The sequence below is a fragment of the Rhamphochromis sp. 'chilingali' genome (genome assembly GCF_963969265.1).
Source record: "Rhamphochromis sp. 'chilingali' genome assembly, chromosome: 17".
Taxonomy (NCBI): domain Eukaryota; kingdom Metazoa; phylum Chordata; class Actinopteri; order Cichliformes; family Cichlidae; genus Rhamphochromis; species Rhamphochromis sp. 'chilingali'.
Genome location: NC_137944.1, coordinates 2,847,021 through 2,865,777, shown reverse-complemented (window position 1 = coordinate 2,865,777; position 18,757 = coordinate 2,847,021). Strand labels below are relative to the sequence as shown.

The following is an 18,757-nucleotide window of genomic DNA, read 5'->3' as shown; positions in this document are numbered from 1 at the left end:
TCAAGTCTGTCCCGTATTCAGCAAGTGAAAATAAAATAAAGAATAAAAGGTGAATCAAATGGACCATTACGGCAAGGCTGGGATGGTCAATTTGGTAAAGTAAATCCGTTGGGCATCTTTGTTTGCCTTTAGACAATAATTCTGATGGCAAAAGAGCCAAACGGGACAGGCAAAAAAAAAAAAAAAAAAACAACAACAAAAAGGCGCTCTCTCACCCAGGAAACGCACAGTCGCAGAGAGAGCGCGCGTCACCCTGTAACCATGGCAACGTAAAGCTGCCCCCTGGAACAACAGAACGTAGCTGTCAAACAAAACCCAAACAGTCCTGACCCGCGACAATATGAAACATGAAAATACCGCCGTGTAATCCATTTATTTCAACAAAGTAACTGTATTCTAAATACCACTTTTTTAAACGGTAACCATAACGGAATACAGTTACTCATATTTTGTATTTTAAATACGTAACGGCGGTACATGTATTCCGTTACTGCACAACACTTACTATAGATCAACTTACCTCAGAATATATTAAGCATATAATAATAATAATGGATTGGAGTTATTTAGCGCTTTTCAAGGCACCCAAAGCGCTTTACAATGCCACTATTCATTCACTCTCACATTTACACACTGGTGGAGGCAAGCTACAGTTGTAGCCACAGCTGCCCTGGGGCAGACTGACAGAAGCAAGGCTGCCATATCGTGCCATCGGCCCCTCTGGCCAACACCAGTAGGCGGTAGGTGAAGTGTCTTGCCCAAGGACACAACGACCAGGACAGAGAGCCCAGGGATCGAACCGGCGACTTTCCGGTTACAGATACGCTTCCAACCCCCTGAGCCACGGTCGCCCAATTACAGCAATATGATGCAACAAACACAGCAGTACTACTAATCCTACTAATCCAAAATACTCAAAGCTTCATAGAACTCAAACAAACATTTATTTTTAGGTCCATTCTGCTGCCGATACATACTTTAGGTTTCTGAACATTAAACTTGTTTCTGCCTTTCATAGTGTGTAACTTGAAGGCCCTGAGTACTTTCTCCCACACTGAAAACACTGGAATGCTAAAATTATTTGAACATTACTAATAAGACTGGTTCAGGACAGATAAGTAGTTATTTTAAACTTTCCTAGCAGTCCTTCACAAACAGGGAACAGTCTGTCTATTCTCTCCATCTGTCAGCTGCTGCTGGCTCTTCCTCCTCCTCTTCCTCACACACTGCTGAGTTTGTCCTGGTGGATCATCAGGGGTGCAAAGCCTCACAGATGATGTGCAGCAGTGGGTCCCTCAGTCTGTCCTCACTCTGGACACTTGCAGTTGTCACACATGGAAATCAAATGTGTGATAAGCTGCAGGATTCAAACACAAGTGTAACTTATAAACACATGTTCATACTTTTATTCCACAATCAGAGAGAAAGAAACAGAGAGAGAGTGCAGGACAGACAGACAGGTGACAGTCTCAGGTGTATGCACTGCTACACAACAGCACCAGAGAAGGAGGATTTAGTGTTTGAGTTATTACGAGTGCTAAACAAGAAGAGTTCCCAGATGGTACAGTGGACACATGTGTGACTCCTGTGATTAAAGCATCTTTCTTTCAGCTTAACGAGTGAACCATCAGCTTGTTCAAACACACGTTAAAGTCCGTTTGGCTCGACACCACCGAACAGAGGCAGCAATATAACATAGCTCACATTAACAGTGCAGTGAATCCTGCTTGTGCCGTGATATTCAGGACTGCAAACCGAGCAGCATCACTGACTTTCAGCTTGTTGTGTTTGTGGATATATGACTGACTTTAATTATCCACAAAATCATCACATTCTCTGTAAGATTAAGGTCGTCTATTGAACAGCGTATATTTTAAAGTAACGGCTTGAAAAACCAAGTTAACGCTGGAAGTATGAACATCACTAATGTCACATAACTCTTCCACCATGTGACCAACAGTCATGTTTTAATGTTCTTCGTTATTAAACATTTGCACATAAGTGGCATAATATTCAATACTTACTTTTAAAAGTTTACTCTTCAGCCATCCGCCATTTGTTTCGGCAAAATTATCCACACCCACCGCCGCGCTACGAATTGTGGGATAGGTTGGGCCACGGAGAATACACCGACCCATCCTTAAAATTCAGGGAAATGAAGGACGCATTTGAGGGACGCATTTCGAGCAGCCTTTGAATTGGGACAGCCTTCGTCGCATCGCTGTGACGTAATCGGCCTTAAAATGCGGCCTTCAAGGCTGCAGACACTGAATTGGGATACAGCCATGGTCTGGGTTAGTGGCTGCAAATTTCCACTAGGTTCCTGAACTTTCCTGGTCTCCGCCCATGGGTAGGGCCACCACACCCTCTACCACCTCTACCAGCTGGGAGATTTAAGCTCTGCGCTGATGTTCATCGCCAGTTCATCGACTACTCTACTGCTCCCAGACGCTCCACGGCTTTAAACCACGCATCCTGTTGGATTTTGGATTTTCCTCTCTGTTTCCTGGGATTCACTCCTTGCCTCACCTGCCTGCCCTCCTGCAATCCCTCGGCCTTGAAATGGGTGGCGGGTGGAGGAAATGCAACAGACGATCAAATAAAGGACAAAGGGAAACTCACACAATAAATACACAGCAGGATGATCAGGAAGTGGAGACAGCTGAGGAACACAGGAGGAACAAATCAGACATAAAAAGACAGAGGAACACAATGCACATGACACAAGGATTATAGTTGGGATTTATTTTCTTTTATCTTTAAGTCTAATACCTTGTAATTAGCATCACATATTTGTATTTTAGATTTTACTGCACATAGTGTATTGTACAGAAGTTTTGGAAGTAGACTGTTACTCTAATACTAACAGACACAACACCTCCTCACAACCCCCTCACAGGAAAATGGCCTCGATCCAAAATCTGCTGTTATGGTATGCACCCTATACCTTGTCTTTAAATCTACAGGCCTGACTGGAGGACAAGAGGTGGTTGTCATGGTAACCAGAGTGTTGCCTGCAAAAAGATGTCTCCAAATAAGGAGATGCCCAGAAAGCTGCAGAAGAAGAAACATGAGCTGGTATCAGATATAAGGCCACCCTCGACTCTTTTGACCAGTCATCCTAACATTCAGTTTCTATGACCTGCAACAAAAAGTGTTTACTGCCTGGGTACAGCAGCTTTTGTCTCTGAGCCAGAGCGACCAAGGTCCATGGCACCATCTAATACTAATTTGAAATTCTAACCATTTCGATAATAAATAATAATAAAAAACTTATAATTGGAGTATCTTTTTTTTTCACTCATAAAACCCTCAACATTATCAAAATAAAACAGGAACTACCACAAATACGCGAACAAAGACAAGAAGACACAAGCTTGATGCTAACATGGACAAACAAACATGGGAACATACAATGGACAGGGGAGACGAGGACAAAACGCAAAGACACGACTAAGACAGAGAGGGAGACCAAGACACAGGGAGAGGCATAAAAAGGAAAACAACATGAGACAGACGGGGAATAAACAGAGACATGACTGGAGAAACAAATAAAGAGGACAAAGACTCACAGGAGACACAGAGATGAGACAAAGGCACAAAAGGAACCTAACCGATATAACCCATGCACCAAAAATACCAATAAACTGAGAGACAGCAGAAGAACTAAACTAAAGACTAAGCCGTATAAAACTTGAACTTAAATCATCTTTAAAATGCAAAAAAAGAAGCACCAACACAAAATAAACTCAAAATGCTGCGTTAAAGCACCCAGCTGTCATGGTCCCAGGGTTTTCTGGGCTGTTTGTTGTGGTCTCTCATTCGCTCCTCATTGCCAGGGTTCTGGCCTTGGTTCCCACCTTTGTGTTTACCTGCTCAACATTCTCACCTGTCACTTGTCACGCATGGGTACTTACCTCCCATCCATCATCAATGACAGCTCCCCACACTACTTAAGGCCTCAGTGAAGCCTGATTCCTCACTGGACTGTTGTGCTACTTCTGTCAGTGATTTGGTTTTCTTGTGTTCTCCTATTGCTCCTTGCTAACGTCAACCTCTTTTTGTGTATAGATTACCTTTACTTTGGCCAGTTTTCCTTCCCCGTGGACCCTGTGAGGATAAGCATGAGTGAGTTTGAGTTTGGACTGGGTTATTGTGTGGATTCCCATGAGTCACTTAGTGTGTGAAGAGGAGTTTAGACCTTTCCCTGGCTGCCCTGGACCCAGTTTCCTTCCCCCAGCACTGTATATACAGGGAGTGCAGAATTATCAGGCAAATGAGTATTTTGTCCACATCATCCTCTTCATGCATGTTTTCTTACTCCAAGCTGTATAGGCTCGAAAGCCTACTACCAATTAAGCATATTAGGTGATATGCATCTCTGTAATGAGAAGGGGTGTGGTCTGATGACATCAACACCCTATATCAGGTGTCCATAATTATTAGGCAACGTCCTTTCCTTTGGCAAAATGGGTCAAAAGAAGGACTTGACAGGCTCAGAAAAGTCAAAAATAGTGAGATATCTTGCAGAGGGATGCAGCAGTCTCAAAATTGCAAAGCTTCTGAAGCGTGATCATCGAACAATCAAGCATTTCATTCAAAATAGTCAACAGGGTCGCAAGAAGCATGTGGAAAAACCAAGGTGCAAAATAACTGCCCATGAACTGAGAAAAGTCAAGCGTGCAGCTGCCAAGATGCCACTTGCCACCAGTTTGGCCATATTTCAGAGCTCACTCAATGAGTCAGGTGTTTCATCGGATTTGAGGTGTTACCTCCTTTGACAGTATCACAGTATCAGCTTAAAGCACTTGTTGCTGCTGAGTTTGCATATTTTGCTGTGAAGTACAGCCAGACTTTTAACCGCTTCGCCTTGGGCATTTTTAATCTGTAGCTCTGCATAAAAGAACGTACGTACCTGGCCCCGCCTACTATCCTCGGAAACGTAAAATGATTGGCTAGAAGTGTATCACAGCTCAGGAAAAAAAAGCACCGAAATAAAGCACCGAAATGTGCGTTGCTTTTCGGTCTGGTTACTACCGTTTATGTCAGAATGATGGCACCGGACACCGGTTCCCATCCCTACTCATGACTCATCCAGTGTTGCCACTGACCAGCCAATCACAACAAAAGTCTCCTCAAGGCACTCAATACGTACAGAGAAAAATTCAACAATCATATGACCCCCTATGAGCAAGCACTTTGGCGACAATGGGAAGGAAAAACTCCCTTTTAACAGTAAGAAACCTCCGGCAGAACCAGGCTCACGGAGGGGCGGGGCCATCTGCTGCGATCGGTTGGGGTGAGATAACAGAGACTTTGAGGAGAGAAACCTAATATTTAATAATCCACATTTCACTGTTTTAATCTTTGGTTCAGAGGTGGATTATGTATTGTTCTTTCTTTGTGATTGTTTATGTTTAAGTTGTTTACTGCTGGCTTTTAGTTTGTTTTTGTCTGTTTGGGAGCTGACACAGTCGTTATGGAGATGGGTTTTATTTGGGGCAGCATGAGGAGAGAAGCTCCAGAGAGTCGTGTTCCATGTTAAAAGCTAAAATATAACAAAATATTATGCTAAACAAAACAAAACCTTTCAATTGCCCAACCATATCTGTCCCCTCAACGGGTTATATGTTTTCAATGTTTCCTTATTATTTTTGTCATAAAAATAAATCAAACTAATACATCAAGTTGTGAGACACCACCTTGCATTTACGCCAGGCTGTGAACTGTCCTAAATCTACGTCCTTCACCCCCTTTTCAACTAGAATCCCAGTTTAAAACTACTCCTGACTTCCCTCAGTGTACACTGTAAACTCCAAAAAGATAAAATTAGCTTTTCCTGGTAAAAGATCCTACTTTACTTTTGTCACTGGTTTGGAAACAGCCTTTATAAAGTTAACCTTTTTCCTCTTTAAAAATTTACCTCGTTTCTTCTTTAAACTTAGTCCAGGTTTCTTCGCCCCCTTTAACAGGTATAGCGCATATCTTTTATGCTCACATTTAACCTTTGTCTAACGAGCTGTCAGTCTCTTAAACACATTTTCTGGAACAATGGTTCTCTGTGTTCTGTGCTTCTTTTTCGGGTTCCCCTTTCTCTGGTTGGTTCCATTCGGTCTCGGGCCTCCAGGATTCTCGCCACCCCTGTGGTCGCTGTGGTCCTGAAATCTTCTCCTGTAAAGGAAAGAAAACAAAACCTCTCTCTGCTACACCTCACTAATCTACTGTGTTCATCTAAAGTTCTTTAATTATTCAAAGTTGGTTCACAATATCATGTTCTGGGCCTAGCTTTCATATTAACTTTACTTAATCTTTATTTACTCAATCTCAATGCTTTTTATGTGTGTGCGCAACACTTTTAATTTTATTAAACACACCCAGGGTCGGATATACACCATCACCATATCAGCCTAAAAACAGACGTTCCTCTTTCTATCACAATCGCAGCAATTTGTTTCACCCTCCAGATGATTCCTGGGGACTTACAATTTCTTGACTCTTCTTCTGTCACTTGTTACTAGTCAATCTCAACTGCAGTTAGAAGCTAAATGAATTCCAGGCCCTCGGCCTGGCCTATGTTTAAATCATTTGTGTTTGTAAGCGTGTATGCGGCCTTCTATGCTCTGTCACCCTCAATATGTCAACTGAGACATCGCGCTTAGCGAAGCTTAAAACCTTGAATAGACTGAGCATCAACTCTTTCATGAGCACAATCGCAATGTGTATAAAAATCATTTCTACAACTATAGTCTTCAATGTTATTCATTTGGGTAAGCGACACTTTTAACACCCTCTTAAGAAGCTCTCTTCTTCTCTCATCTGATCATGACTCTCCTGTGCTCAACTTACTTCCTCTTTTTAGTCACACATACATTTACAAGTTCTGCCACCTTTGCCCTATATGGCTGTCTCAGTCTCCAGGTGTGTCCTGTCGATCTATTCAGAGCAGGCCTATTTTCACACCTTCTGCATTACTTCTTGCTAAGCAAAGACAAAGCAAACTGTTTTTCACCTCTACCCCAGAAACCAATCTACGTCATGTCTGCATCTGTAAGCCTGCATTATAACCGCTTATTCTAGAAATCAAAAAGAAATCAAACATTTTCTACTCCTAAAATCTTCGCTAGTTTTCCCCGAAGCATATCTTTTATTCAAGCTGTCCCACAGTTTCCCTTTAAGTTTGGTATACAGCTTCTTATGAGCACCGGCATTTTATCTTCTAAACAGGATTCAGTTCATTTTAATCCTTTAAATTGATTTCATTCCTTAAACACAGGTTTGCAGAGAGGAGGATCGCTGAGGTGTTTAGTCAAATAATGTGACTAACCTTTTTCTTTTAATTTCCTAAGCTCTGGGTGAAGCATTTTCAGTTTGTGACGCATAAGATGTGTCAAAAGGGGGGATTTAAGGTTTAATTTGAAATGGGTTTTAGGATCATTTTATGACTTTGGGGGTGTTTGATAATTTAGATATGGTACAATTGAGGCAGAAATTGTTATTTTCATGTTTAAGTTAATCATCATGTCAAATCTTTTCGAACTCCTGTCTCCATCCAGAGCCTGCATCCTTGGAACTTCCTAGAAACAAAACCTGTGTGTTAACCTGAACTTCACATTTCATACTCAGTTTTCCCCACTTATGATCCAATCTGTGTTATAAGAAAGAAAACTTAAAACAGAACAGTTATCAGTCATGTGTTTCTTCAGTTAATGGTAACATGAGTTATATCAAAAAACGTTTCCCCTTTAGCATTTGGCATTTTCCCAACAATATAATGTAACACCATAATCTAACCCCAGTCAATAAAACAGAAATTTTCTCAAAGCAAACGTCAGCAACCCAAAACCAGCATCCCCAGAATTAAGTCATCCACTCCTCCTGCTTATGGCAAAAGCAAAACAAAACAAAGCAAAGCAAAGCATCCCCTTTCTCTTGCTGGCATGGTTAATTGTTTGTCCGCATTTATTCATCCCAACCTTGGTCCAGTCACACACATTCACTCACATGCATTCACACCAGGTATTGCTGATAGTGGAGACTCCTGCGCAAATAATCAGATTCTCCACCCTCAGCAACATGAGCTCGTTCATTTGTTTTATTTTGTTTTTTTCGGAAAATAGTTCTTTATGCTCTTGGACTGGATTGGCTCACAGCAATCCTTATAGACAGGGACTTAGAATCTGATCAGGTCCCCACAGGTAGCCTTTTCCTCTGTCAGTTGTAATCTGGAAAAGCTCACCTTATGTTTGTTTTCCTGGAAATTTTTACAGCGCTGTTATTCACTCTTGCAGGCCTGCTTAGAACAAAAATGAGAAAAAGAGAGCTGATTATTAGCTCATCAAAGCACAAAACAAAATCACCCGACAGGTTTTCTCTAAGTGCACTGTTACAAAAATAATGGGCCCCTCTTAGACAAGAAAACAACCCATCACTAAAACAACAACCTCAAACATCTTACACACAGAAAAGTTTTGCCACCGGTTCTTCAGGGTCCTGACACTCTCAGGTCAACTGACATTATTTCACCTGCTCAATACACAGAAAATCTTGTTAAACGCCACACAACTTGCACACCATCATCACTAAATTCTAAATTTTCTTTTCTAACAACTACTACACGCTAAGCGATTTGGACAAGATGATAAACAGACTCACATGCTCAACATGCTGTCCAGTCTTCATGAGCTCTCTTGTATTTCTAAGGTTAATGCATTTTCTGTTTGTGTGTGTGAGTTTGTATATGTTTCTTTTTGCAGTGTTTCAGACTCCTTCACAATTTTCCCTTTAAACAGTCAGTTTTCTTTTTCCCAGGTTTGCTAACCCAAATTTTGATTTCCCACATTAAATAACAGCATTCCTCTGTGTTCAGCCAGGAGTTAGAGCTCACCAGTGAGGTTTAGTAACACATGGCGCTGTAAACAATTCAACCAAAAACTTGGCCTGAGCGTTTCTAATAATGTTAACCTATAACTTTCTTCCGACCGCTGCATGTGGAAAATTGATCCAGGTCTGCTTTTCACCTAAAAATAACAAAACAGACATTTTCATTCTTATCATCACTGCTTAACCGACCCGCTTCTCTCTCTCCGGTCAGAAATACCAATTTATGTCATGTATATAAGTGTAAGCGTGTTCTTCATTGCATTTATGTTATGTGTTTATATTAATTGAGTGTAAGCCGCTTCTTCATTGCATAGGTATTTTTATAATCAGGTTTAATTCATGCCTCATTGCACTGAGCTGTGGATTCAAACTGTCTCACTTCTGATTCTTTCCAAAAATAATTTCACATGTAACAATTTGTGTATGTGTGTTTTCTATTCATTCATGCAATTATTAGTTCATGTATTTATTTTCCTCGGTCTTTTTCTTTCTTTTTGTTGTGATGTTGTGTACAATCCTAAACCTCCATGAATTAGCTTCCATTTTCAATCCAATTATATCCTGTACTCTCTCCCTCGAACTCATCCAGGCTTGACCTCTCACTGGTCCCTGTCCCTCTTCTCACAGTGTCCTGTGTGGCCTTCAAATCTTCAAATCTCCAGCAGGTAATAACAGGTAATAACAGGCCCAACTCAGCTGTTTCTTCTTCTCTGTTTCTTCTCTGTTGATCTTTTCAGTCTTTTCTTGTAGGTTAAGTCCCAGCATGGCAAATATCATGTCCAGTGCCTTCAAACAGTCATGCCACTTGTCAAGTGTCCAGCTTGTAATTCAAAGCTCATGTTCCATCAGTGGTATTCATACATGCTGCTGCTTGACCCTTCAGTGTTTTAGGTCAGTTGCACTGACTTTTGCCTGCTGTTAACTCTTCAAGTACACGATGTTCTATCTTTCTTCTGTCTTCATCAGGAGAATGACTGTCCTTTAAGCTTCTTCTCAGGGTGGGGACAAAGTGAGAGGTCAAGCTGTAAAATTTTAAACCAAAGCCTGGCCTGTTTTCATCCCAATTCTGTTAATCTATCCTTTGCCGCTGTACTCATGTTTTGAGGTTGAGAAGACTCCACCTGTATTGACACACTAAAACATGTAATTAAATCATTTTTTATTACTTTTTCTTAAGACATTCAGTCTCTAATTCCTCTGTTTTCATGTTGTAACGTCTCTCACCAGCTCACAAGCTATAATCAGACTTCCTGTTTGACACACACACACACACACTCTCTGTTTGACACACACACACACACTCTCTTCTCTCAGACTTCCTCTTTTTCCCACACTCTGCTATGAACCAACGTAGTGTTATTATTACTTATTTATTACTTATTTATTATTTATTATTTTGTACAGAATCACTCAAATCCAGTACTCACAACATTCACACACTTAGAATCACTCAAAATACGCTTTCTCCAGGGCATAAAACTTTGGACTTAATCTTTTACTTTACCAGAACTAGACCTAATCTAAATCCTGTCTCATTCACTGCTGAAGTTCTAGTTCAATGAACACATGTGTCGCAGTTTAAAATTAAAAGAGGAAGTAACTCACACCCAAAAACTGTGTCCCTTCAAACAAAGAAAAGGTGAACATATATGGTGAGTTTTCCTCAATTTACACAAAATATGAGATTAAATATTCTTTTCTAATTGCTGTTCTTCTTTAAACACAATGAATGACCTCCAGGTCATAGCCTTTGGACTTATAACTCTGATATAAGTCCTCACAGCGCACCAAGCCCGGAGAAAACTCAGTCTCAGTGCTTCAAAATTCTCACAAGATTCAAAAACTGTTTCTGTCATTTATCTGCCCAAGAACTTCATCAAATGGACCTTGCGGGTCCAGTAATCTTCAGCACATGTATATCACTGCAGCCAGTGAAGATTTAAGAACAGTTTCTTGTCTCAGTGCACCCAGCATTAACTTATCACATGGACTGCAGCCGATCCATCAATATCAACACAATTGTGTATCCCCATGTACACAACTGATTCTTCACTTGTGTCACAGCACATCTAGAAATATCTTCAGAATTATTTCAACATGGTAAACACTGATTTTCCTTTAAAATCAATTCCTTCAAATTTAATTTACCATTAAAACTCAAGACCACAAGTGACTTGATTCTCTGAAATCCTGGGTCACTTAGACACCTTGCCCAGTTCAAGGTGCCCTTCTCATCGGACTTCCACGTCCGGAATTACTCTTTTTACTCACAAATAAGTGTCTCCCAAAATGATCCTCTGATCATTACCTATTTTTAAACCAAGGTCCCAAGTCTTGGTAGATAGTCAATCTCCAGTCCAGATTACACAACAATTTTTTAGTGATGTTATTAAAAGTTTTAAGTTAAACTAAAATAAAAATTACAGTTGCAGTTGCCTTAAATTATCTCAATGTTAATTATAAATGTTGATATTCCTCAACTTATAATTAGGGAGTAATAAACTCAAAATGTTCAATATTTTTCAACTTAATTAAGGTGGGAAATACACTCAAAATGTTTTATATATTGCAACTCATACGCTGTGGGAAATAAACTCAAACTTTTTGATATTTTCTAACTTATAATGTGGAAAATAACACTTAACAATTTCCAATATTTTAAAATACTGTGGGAAATACACTTACAAATAATTCTAAACTGTTTGCCCAGTAAATTACAATCAGCTAAAAGTGTTAGAAAACATGAAGGTAACAACACCAACAATTTAACAACTTTTTTTATTCAACACAATGTGCTTTTAAAAAAGCACAAATAATGAAGCTCACTCATAAAAAAGTGCTTCATAAATAAAACAAAAGAAAAAGACTCCAAGGGTCTCCATCTCAATTCTAAAATTCAATAATATTTTCAGTATTAACAGCAATTGCAGCTATTAGAACATTGAGGCATTTAACACTTACTGTACCTTGACAGTTGCAGCTCACTTTCTTTTTTAAAAATACATAAAAAAAAACCAGTACTGGTTTCCACTGCTGTACTTCATAGGGAACAAACATCAAGGCAGTGCATTAAGGTATTAGGCAACAGAACATTAAACATGAATGGTGCATGAACTGAACAGTCATTCATCTTAAATGTGAGGTAGAAGAGGCAAATGGTAAAAAATGGTTAAAAAAATGATATAAATAAAACAAAACAAGAAAAACCTTCAATACTCAGCTTAACGAGTTGTCTATTCCGAGTGATTCACTTGAACAAATTCTTCTGCATCAGTAAGCAACCTAATAGCGGTTTGTTGTATTCAAGGCACATCACAACCTTCTGGATACATGTGAATAAAAGCTCGAGAGTCTGCGTATTGTAGGTCTAGTGCACATGAGGCATCCAGATTTCTACTGGTTAATACAACTGTACATAGCTGGGAACAAACATCAGGTAGTGCATTAATGTACTAGGCAACAGAACGTTAAACATGAATTGAATAGTCCACAAAATAAGCAATTATTCACTTTAAATTTGAAGTAGAAGAGCCAAATGATTAGGAGAAAAAAAAAAACTTAGCTCAACAAGTAGTCCATTCTGAGTGATCCACTCATTGAACAAATCATTCTTCAGCGTCAGTAGACGCCCTTTCAGTGGTTTGTTGTCCTCAAGGCACATCACAACCTTCTGGATAAATGTGAATTTAAGCTCGAGTTTCTTTGGGTATTGTAGGTCTAGTGCATAGATGTACCCAAAGAGCAGGAGAAATGAGTCAGCCAGATTTGTGGGACCATTCACAAGTATTTCATCCTCAACGACAATGCAGATGCTTTCGGGACTGAAGAGGGCCGAATCAGTAGTGTCATCCGTGACAACTGTCAGCAGAGCCACAGGAGTGTCAGTGAGGTCTGGACCATCTGCTGACTGCAAAACACAAATAATACAAGAATGAGTTCAGCCCCTCGAGGACACAAATCATGCTATTGATTAGAGCTGTGAATCTTCATAAGTCGCACGTTTCTTTTAGGATTATAATGTCAACGATTTAATTTGATATTGCGATACATCATGATGCATTACAATAATCTTAATTTGGGTTTGGTTTCAAAACATATGTTTAAATAAATGTCTGTCAAGATATTTGTTTATGTTATTTACCAAACATTTGTCTGACCACAACATGGCACCTCCAAAAAAAGAACAGTTGAATTTTAAAAGGCAGATAGTTTTTATCTGCAGATTTTTTTTGTATAATAATCTTTCAACTATTTTCATGTTTTCTGGTTCATGCGTAACAATCTTCTTGCAATCTTATTCAACAATAGTTGATATATGGGAGAAAACAAGTCAGATGAGGACTGTGTTGAACCTCCTTCCTGATATACACCCTGGTTCTCCTTGAGTTCTGAGTGATGTCATATGTTCGACTGAACAGCTAGGCAAGGGGGATGATGCTGAGGCCAGTACACTTACATCACAAGTCCTGAATAACGTGGAGGCATATTCATGCAGGCACACAGGAAGTGCACGAAGGACGAGGGCCTGTCTTGTATTTACATAACGCTGTTCCTAGATGAACATACGATATCTATTAGAATAGTATTTGTACAAATGCAGAGTAAAAACAAAGTGTTGGATAGCCATGTTCTGATTGTCATTGTTATAGATCAGGGGTGTCCAAACTTTTTATGTAAAGGGCTAAACTTGTCAATCTAGAAGGGTAATCCTACCCTACCCTAGCCATAGATGGTAAATTCAGTATTTTGGATAACCGTATTTTTAGTAATACACATTTTAAATTAATAAGTTTCCATTGTAAATGCATCAACAACTCACAAAGGAAAAACTTCCAAATGTAAACCAATTTTTACAAAAACAGTACTTGTTTGGACTTCTTTAAATTGAAGCTGATAAATCTTTTTAACACAACACTTTTTGATAGGATACACTTTGTCAAGATGTCCTTCTCCTAAAATGACAACCTTGTATCCATGGCATAATCACTTAATCTCGGGGCACAGTTGGAGCAATTGACACTATGGCTTCTTACAGCTGTGTACAAACCATCTGTTAATGTAATTCTGAATCACGTGAAATGGAAAAATTTACCTGAATGTCATAAATTCTCATGAGCTTTGCTAACTCCTTTGCAATCTTGCCAGTCTTGATGGCCTTCTCTCGGAACAAAGTGATGAGTCTAGGCGTGTGTCTGTCCAGCTCCTTGTAGAATTGAGTGCGCGGGTTAACATTGTTGATTCGGTGGAACTCTGCAACCACCTGTACATGAACAGAAATACACAGAAATTAACAAAGATGAATTAGGAACAGAATTGTGAATGTATTTTAAACGTTATATATATATATATATATATATATATAAATAAATAAAAAAAATCCATGAATCCACATGGTAGGATTTGTAAATAATTTATTCGTAAATCAGGGTGGAAAATAAGTATTTGGTCAATAACAAAAATACAACTCAATACTTTGTAACATAACCTTTGTTGGCAATAACAGAGCTCAAACGTTTACTATAGGTCTTTACCAGGTTTGCACACACAGTAGCTGGTATTTTGGCCCATTCCTCCATGCAGATCTTCTCGAGAGCAGTGATGTTTTGGGGCTGTCGCCGAGCAACACGAACTTTCAACTCCCGCCACAGATTTTCTATGGGGTTGAGGTCTGGAGACTGGCTAGGCCACTCCAGGACTTTCAAATGCTTCTTACGGAGCCACTCCTTTGTTGCCCGGGCGGTGTGTTTTGGATCATTGTCATGTTGGAAGACCCAGCCTCGTTTCATCTTCAAAGTTCTCACTGATGGAAGGAGGTTTTGGCTCAAAATCTCACGATACATGGCCCCATTCATTCTGTCCTTAACACGGATCAGTCGTCCTGTCCCCTTGGCAGAAAAACAGCCCCATAGCATGATGTTTCCACCCCCATGCTTCACAGTAGGTATGGTGTTCTTGGGATGCAACTCAGTATTCTTCTTCCTCCAAACACGACGAGTTGAGTTTATACCAAAAAGTTCTACTTTGGTTTCATCTGACCACATGACATTCTCCCAATCCTCTGCTGTATCATCCATGTGCTCTCTGGCAAACTTCAGACGGGCCTGGACATGCACTGGCTTCAGCAGCGGAACACGTCTGGCACTGCGGGATTTGATTCCCTGCCGTTGTAGTGTGTTACTGATGGTGACCTTTGTTACTTTGGTCCCAGCTCTCTGCAGGTCATTCACCAGGTCCCTCCGTGTGGTTCTGGGATTTTTGCTTACAGTTCTCATGATCATTTTGACCCCACGGGATGAGATCTTGCGTGGAGCCCCAGATCGAGGGAGATTATCAGTGGTCTTGTATGTCTTCCATTTTCTGATGATTGCTCCCACAGTTGATTTTTTCACACCAAGCTGCTTGCCTATTGTAGATTCACTCTTCCCAGTCTGGTGCAGTTCTACAATACTTTTCCTGGTGTCCTTCGAAAGCTCTTTGGTCTTGGCCATGGCAGAGTTTGGAGTCTGACTGTTTGAGGCTGTGGACAGGTGTCTTTTATACAGATGATGAGTTCAAACAGGTGCCATTCATACAGGTAATGAGTGGGGGACAGAAAAGCTTCTTACAGAAGACGTTACAGGTCTGTGAGAGCCAGAGATTTTCCTTGGTTGAGGTGACCAAATACTTATAGGTATAGGTTGTGTCCATGAGCTTGCCTATGACTAAGTAGTTTCTCTCAGTCTTTATGCATGATCTGTTCTCTCATTTTTTCCAGATTGGCTGGGGTGTGATCCTTCGGTAGGTTGGTGATGTAGTTGACCTCAGCTTTTCGAGTTTTCTTTATATAAATACATATAAAACAACCACATGCTCCTTCAGTTGCATCAACTCTATGTGAATCATTATGTGATCTTGACAGATGAGCTTTCATTGCCTCGAATGATGGAAAAGTACAAATGCAACAGTCATAGAGACATGGCAGGGGGGACACTCGTGAATATTGGGTATACAATACAGTGTAGTGCCAAAAAAATAATTTGAAGTTGCAGAACACAACTTGCATTTCCACTCCATTGGGCCAACTTCACCCCTGTAGTAACTTTAAAATGATGATACCAGTTGCTACACCTTTTCAGGTTTACAGTTTTTTTTCCACTTTCCACATGGTTGCATCCCTATCTCTGTTGCTCTGTACCTAGCTTGTACCACTACAATTGCTGTCTTCAGAGCATCTGCTCCCCTTCCTTCTTTCACATAATGGTATGATCAACATATTGGTATAAGCCACATGATGTACCCAACAAAATAAAGTCCCACCCCTATCTGCATGGATTGCCAGCAGGGCTGACACAGGTTCGAAACACTGGTCGAAAGAATGATTCAGAAATACCTATTTCACATGAATATAGCTAGTCTTTTTGTAGGTTTGGTATCATCGTTGGAATTCTATCTTGCCATGATGGGTCTTCTGAGTTTAAAAGCTAGCCTGTGCAGCCAGAAACTCCTGGGGAAAAGAAAAAGAAAGAAGAAGGAAGAAACCCCAAAAATCCATGAAAACTACATTTAGTACATGTGAGATATTCTTAACAATTCTCTTGAAGAAAACAAGATTTTGTCCACTTTTTAGAAGAAAAACAGTTTTAATTAGATATTAATTTTTGAGTTTATTAAAACACAGTAATTAACATCCCAGTAGCTTCTATGCTTCTAGGTTTGTGTGCCAGTATGCACAGCAAACCTTCTTTGAGGGTTGCTTGTAAAACCATTGTGTAGATACATATACGTATATACATATACAGTGGGGCAAAAAAGTATTTAGTCAGCCACCGATTGTGCAAGTTCCCCCACTTAAAATGATGACAGAGGTCAGTAATTTGCACCAGAGGTAAACTTCAACTGTGAGAGACAGAATGTGAAAAAAAAAATCCATGAATTCACATGGTAGGATTTGTAAAGAATTTATTCGTAAATCAGGGTGGAAAATAAGTATTTGGTCACCTCAAACAAGGAAAATCTCTGGCTCTCACAGACCTGTAACGTCTTCTGTAAGAAGCTTTTCTGTCCCCCACTCATTACCTGTATGAATGGCACCTGTTTGAACTCATCATCTGTATAAAAGACACCTGTCCACAGCCTCAAACAGTCAGACTCCAAACTCTGCCATGGCCAAGACCAAAGAGCTTTCGAAGGACACCAGGAAAAGTATTGTAGACCTGCACCAGACTGGGAAGAGTGAATCTACAATAGGCAAGCAGCTTGGTGTGAAAAAATCAACTGTGGGAGCAATCATCAGAAAATGGAAGACATACAAGACCACTGATAATCTCCCTCGATCTGGGGCTCCACGCAAGATCTCATCCCGTGGGGTCAAAATGATCATGAGAACTGTAAGCAAAAATCCCAGAACCACACGGAGGGACCTGGTGAATGACCTGCAGAGAGCTGGGACCAAAGTAACAAAGGTCACCATCAGTAACACACTACAACGGCAGGGAATCAAATCCCGCAGTGCCAGACGTGTTCCGCTGCTGAAGCCAGTGCATGTCCAGGCCCGTCTGAAGTTTGCCAGAAAGCACATGGATGATACAGCAGAGGATTGGGAGAATGTCATGTGGTCAGATGAAACCAAAGTAAAACTTTTTGGTATAAACTCAACTCGTCGTGTTTGGAGGAAGAAGAATACTGAGTTGCATCCCAAGAACACCATACCTACTGTGAAGCATGGGGGTGGAAACATCATGCTATGGGGCTGTTTTTCTGCCAAGGGGACAGGACGACTGATCCGTGTTAAGGACAGAATGAATGGGGCCATGTATCGTGAGATTTTGAGCCAAAACCTCCTTCCATCAGTGAGAACTTTGAAGATGAAACGAGGCTGGGTCTTCCAACATGACAATGATCCAAAACACACCGCCCGGGCAACAAAGGAGTGGCTCCGTAAGAAGCATTTGAAAGTCCTGGAGTGGCCTAGCCAGTCTCCAGACCTCAACCCCATAGAAAATCTGTGGCGGGAGTTGAAAGTCCGTGTTGCTCGGCGACAGCCCCAAAACATCACTGCTCTCGAGAAGATCTGCATGGAGGAATGGGCCAAAATACCAGCTACTGTGTGTGCAAACCTGGTAAAGACCTATAGTAAACGTTTGACCTCTTTTATTGCCAACAAAGGTTATGTTACAAAGTATTGAGTTGTATTTTTGTTATTGACCAAATACTTATTTTCCACCCTGATTTACGAATAAATTCTTTACAAATCCTACCATGTGGATTCATGGATTTTTTTTTTCACATTCTGTCTCTCACAGTTGAAGTGTACCTCTGGTGCAAATTACTGACCTCTGTCATCATTTTAGGTGGGGGAACTTGCACAATCGGTGGCTGACTAAATACTTTTTTGCCCCACTGTATCTCATCTGACCACATGACTTTCTCCCATGCCTCCTCTGGATCGTCCAAATGGTCATTGCCAAGCTTCAGACGGGCTTGGACATGTGATGACATGAGCAGGGGAACCTTCCGTGCAATGCATGATTTGAGACCATGACGGTATAGTGTTCTACTGACAGTGACCTTTGAAACTGTAGTCCCAGCTCTCTTCATGTCATTGACCAGCTCCTCCCGTGTAGTTCTGGGCTGATTCCTCACCTTTCTTATCATCAGTGATACCCCACGAGGTGAGATCTTGTATGGAGCCTCAGTCTGAGAGAGACTGACAGTTGTCTTCAGCCTCTTCCATTTTCTTGCTGAATCTTGCTGATTGCCAGGTGTTCAGATACTTATGTGCAGCAGTGCAATACAAATAAATTATTTAAGAATCATACAATATGATTTCCTGAATTGTTTTTTAAATGCTGTCTCACACAGTGAGAATGCACCTACATTATGAATTTCAGACCTTTCC

The 18,757-nt window shown here is 40.4% G+C and overlaps 1 protein-coding gene across 1 annotated transcript; it reads right to left on the bottom strand.

Moving 5' to 3' along the window:
• Nucleotides 1-10,412: 10,412 nt before the first annotated feature.
• Nucleotides 10,413-18,513, bottom strand: LOC308385229 (uncharacterized protein; the record flags this gene model as incomplete). Its single annotated transcript, XM_080864038.1, has 5 exons — nucleotides 10,413-10,430; nucleotides 12,548-12,787; nucleotides 13,337-13,432; nucleotides 13,973-14,140; nucleotides 18,193-18,513. 5 exons carry the CDS (start codon nucleotides 18,511-18,513, stop codon nucleotides 10,413-10,415), a joined length of 843 nt encoding a protein of 280 aa, XP_080720164.1.
• Between the last annotated feature and the right edge of the window lie 244 nt (nucleotides 18,514-18,757).